The 4,266-nt window shown below is 39.3% G+C and overlaps 1 protein-coding gene across 1 annotated transcript in view; it reads right to left on the reverse strand.

Annotated features, from left to right (window-relative positions):
* Positions 1–4,266, reverse strand: part of cckbrb (cholecystokinin B receptor b) — a 31,519-nt gene that overhangs the window by 10,793 nt on the left and 16,460 nt on the right. Inside the window, exon 2 of the mRNA XM_008298740.1 lies at positions 1,934–2,185. Coding sequence (XP_008296962.1) covers positions 1,934–2,185 — 252 coding nt within the window. The remainder of the gene's footprint in view (positions 1–1,933; positions 2,186–4,266) is intronic.

Consider the following 4,266-nt stretch of genomic DNA (forward strand, 5'->3'; position numbering starts at 1 on the left):
AAAACACAAACTAGAAGGCTACTAACAGAAGAAAAGCAAAACTTTGGTTGACAGATCATGCAGTAGATGAGTCACTTCTAGATATTGATACGTGCAGCACCAAGGAAGAGAATTCATTACACGGACTAATGAATACCCCCTTGATGTGAACCAGGAAAATTACCACCTGGTCACTTAACGTAAATACTGAAGACTTTAACGCATCCCGCACCCATAAATCTCCCACAATGGGGAAAGATAATGAATATGGTCTCTGGATGTAAAGCTGTTCAATAGTAATCTACCCCTTTTGTAATGTGATGGATGGGAGGCCAGGGAGTTTGTTAACTTCCTGATTGCTATTTGTTGCAACGCTTGTTACATGTCAGGCTAAGTAATATAATGGTTAACTCAGTGAGGTGAAGCAGTGCAGGAGGTGCATCTGAATGGCGCTGGATTGTAATAGGAAAATAATGGAATCTCCAACGCTGTGGTCTCCTTTACATTTCCTATTGGATGCAAGTCAATCGATACTCAAGGCAATATGGGATTAGCCAGATAATCAGCCTGAAATGTAACTGGTTCTCTCTTTTCTGTTCAAAATAGCAGGTTAAACCTCCACGGTGAGTCACCTAAAGGAAGAGTAACATCTTAGTGAGGACCTTTTATATTTTCTAGCTGTGGCCAAATGTCCTCTTTTGTGAAACCTTTGCCTCTGTGAGTGCCAAGACAAACAGAAATTCTGCTTTTCCTGGAGAACATGGTTTAGCAAGCAACACTTGATATCAATATTTGACAAGTATCGCAAGTGGTTATTTTAATTACTGATGAATCATTCCTTCTATCAAATGACTGTGAAAGATGTCCATGGCAGTTTCTAAAAGTTCAAGCTGCTTTCCATGTTTTAATGACATGAATATCATATTAAGACTCGCTGCAGTGCATGTTAATTTAGCAGTTAGTCGCCTGGCATCTTGCGTAGCCATGAAGTTTAAAATATAATCTAACGTGCAGGGTGGACGTAAGTGCTAATGATAATATATCAATAAGAAAATATGACGCATTTTCATAACCAGGAGATTATGAGTCACTGCTACATTTATGTTAAAATGTGAGTTTCATCTCCTATCATGAGCTTCCAGAGGTCTCTGTCACGTAAAAAAGACTTGCGTCACATTCTCTGTAGCTTTCAAGGCGTTCAAGTGGGGTTTGATCATTTAGCGTCTCTGCCACGAGCTTGAACTTTAACATTATTCTCTGAAAAACTGCTCGCCTTTTCATTCAGTATGTTGGCTGACATTCCCATCGGTAGACGTCTTGCTAACCTCCATCACAAGGCGTCTGACCTCCCGTCTATAAGTGCTCACCCCAAAGCATTGAGGGATGACTGAGCTGCTTAAAATTTAGTCTGATCAGATAAAAATGGCATTTCGCAGCAAATTCGACTGAAAGAGCTTCTGCTATGAAGTAAAGGTTACTGGGGAAAGATTACCACTCACATTGTACAGAAGATACAGCTATAGAAGAGCTCTACCCAAAGACGATTTAACAGCAGCCTTCATGACGGGTACGTACACCTCAGTATTAGGCTGTATATGGATTATATTCGGCTTAACCCCATGATAGCTCAATTCCATAGATGGATGTTGCTAGCATCTTTAAAACACACTGATCACCTGTTGAAATAGAAACAGCTGCTCGTAAATTCAACATATTTAATTTCCTAAAATGTAAAAAAGTAGTGTTTAGTGTTCACTACAGATATTCTACTGATTGTCTTTAGAGATAATAGTGAACAAGTTTGTAATTTTTGACCTAGATTTGTTGGTTAATATATAGAGAAACCCCTTTATTCTGTTTTAACCTGCCAAATTTGATATTTTCTAGTCTTTTCATCACTTCAACCTTTCATCTTTACTTCCACTAACCCCCTCACCACACCACCTCCTCTCACCCATGAGATAGGACACTATCTTGCACATGGCGGCTCCGAAGATGAAGTCCTTGAGGATGCTGGGGATGAGGGTGAAGGGCATGCAGAAGATGGCCATCATCAGGTCGCTGACGGCGAGCGACAACAGGAAGGTGTTGGTCACGGTGCGCATGCGCTTGTTGACCGTAAGCACCACGATGATCAGCAGGTTCCCGAAAACACTCAGGAAGAAGATGAGCGAGTAGAGCAGGATCCGCAGTGTGTGGTCCTCATCTGGTACAGGAGGGGGAAAAAAAGGTAGAAGCAGAGGGGATATTAGAGAGCTTATTCATGTCTGACATGTTGATCAGTATGATCTTGATGTTGTCATTGATCCTAACAGTCTGGGGCCAACAGTGGTGTTTAGAACTACACAACTCCTCATAACTGCATCATTAAGTGTGTGTCTTTAGTACACAAGCTGTGTACGTCCTTGCACTGGTTAAAAAAAAAAAAGTCTTGAAAATCAAAATCATTTCTTTTAATTCTGTTTGTTTTGTTTCTAAAGAGTGGGGATTTTATTTGCACAGCTAATCGCACTCCTGCCAAAACAGGAAAATCAACGTTGTGCTGTTGCTGCTTGGTTAAAGTGACCAAGGACCTTTTGATGGCTGCGACGATGTTATGTGTTCAGTCTTTGTTCTCCTGACCTGACACGACTGATCGCAACATTTTGTTAGGTTGATTGAGACATTCGGATATAAGGTATAGCTTTAGACTGCTTTTCATCATACCTGATTAATATAAGGTTTAATTCTGTGTTTTCATTTTAACCTCCGAAATATGGTGTGCCACAGGGGTCAATTTTGGGACCAATTTTATTTACTTTATACACGCTTCCCCTTGGGTACTTTGTTCATACATAGAGTGCCCTTTCCACTTTAGTGCAGCTGATATGCAGATGCACCAGCCTGTTAGATCTTTTAACCCTGAGCTCTCCTAATGACTGTCTTTGCAATGTCAAAAACTAGGTGTCAGAAATTTTCGTCAACGGAATTCAGACAAAACAGAAGGAACTTTTCATTGGGTCCCAGCCCATGACAAAACAATTCTGCCATCTGTTGTTTTCCTTTTGGATCACATGAAGCCTGTTGCAAGAAATGTTTGCATCTGGTCTGATCTAAGTACACCACACAGTGTTTGCAATGTTTGTGTCATCTTGTAAATATTCCAAAAATACAGTTTAACTTCACTTTGAACGACACTTCTAGTCCTGGATCATTGCAATGGTGTTTTTATCTTCTTCAACCAAAAATCTATTGATTGACTTCAGACTGCATTCCCCTTCTCTTTCCCAATATTTCCTGTGTGTCTCTACTGTACCTATTCAACAAAGGCAACAGGCAGAATTTAGCTTAACAAAAACCCTGATGGAAAGTGTTCCAGTCTAGGAGGTGGCATTGTCCGTCCATATTCACCATAAACCTACATAAAAGCAAAAAATAATAAATAAATGAGAATTTTAAACTTCCAACTTCATGTTCAAGTTGATATTTTTGATTTTCTGCTTGTTGTTGTTGATCTATCCTCATGAGAACCTTTATTCAGATTATGCGTTCCCTAGCCACTTAGCTTAAGCCCTGTCACTATGCCTGATTCCAATCTTTAACCGAACCCTAATGCACACCTAATCCTAACCTCAGCCCTAAAACCAAGTTTTAATCCTCAAACAACCCTTTGTTTCAGAAAATGAGGAGTGGCCAAAATGTCTTCACTTTCTAAAAACGTTCCTTCTCCCCAGCTCTATAATTTCAGTCGGTCCTTACAAAGATAGACACATGAGTATTGGGGCCTCTTCTTGTTTAATCCTGTAGATATGGCATTATCAGAGTAATACTGATGGATTTACTGACACACAAGGATTCCTAATGTGGATTTGTTAAGAATTTCCTCTAATTCATCACTGTCTGTGACAGCTGCATACAAATGGCCAACAAATCTCTTCCCCTTTAGCTGGAGAACATCTGGATGGAACACACAGGCTGAAATAAAGTGCTCTAAAAGCCAGGAGACTTGACGGGTGAGATACCTCCATTATTATCCAGTACAAAGAGTCAAAACATTGAAACCACTATAAAAAAAAAAGGCTACACATTCTAAAGTACAGCAGGACGTGACTGATCAGTATGCTTGATTTATTTATTTATTTATTGATTGATTGATTGATTGCTCACCAGCTATAAATTTAATATTACATGACTAAGAAGAATGAGTTAATAATGTTGTACAACAGTACTGATATTTATAGAATCCTAAAATAATTACATTTTATGTAATTTAAAATAATAAATAGACAGACACAGCCTGTTCTCACT

Source organism: Stegastes partitus, unplaced genomic scaffold, assembly GCF_000690725.1.
Source record: "Stegastes partitus isolate 25-593 unplaced genomic scaffold, Stegastes_partitus-1.0.2 Scaffold1347, whole genome shotgun sequence".
NCBI classification, from domain to species: domain Eukaryota; kingdom Metazoa; phylum Chordata; class Actinopteri; family Pomacentridae; genus Stegastes; species Stegastes partitus.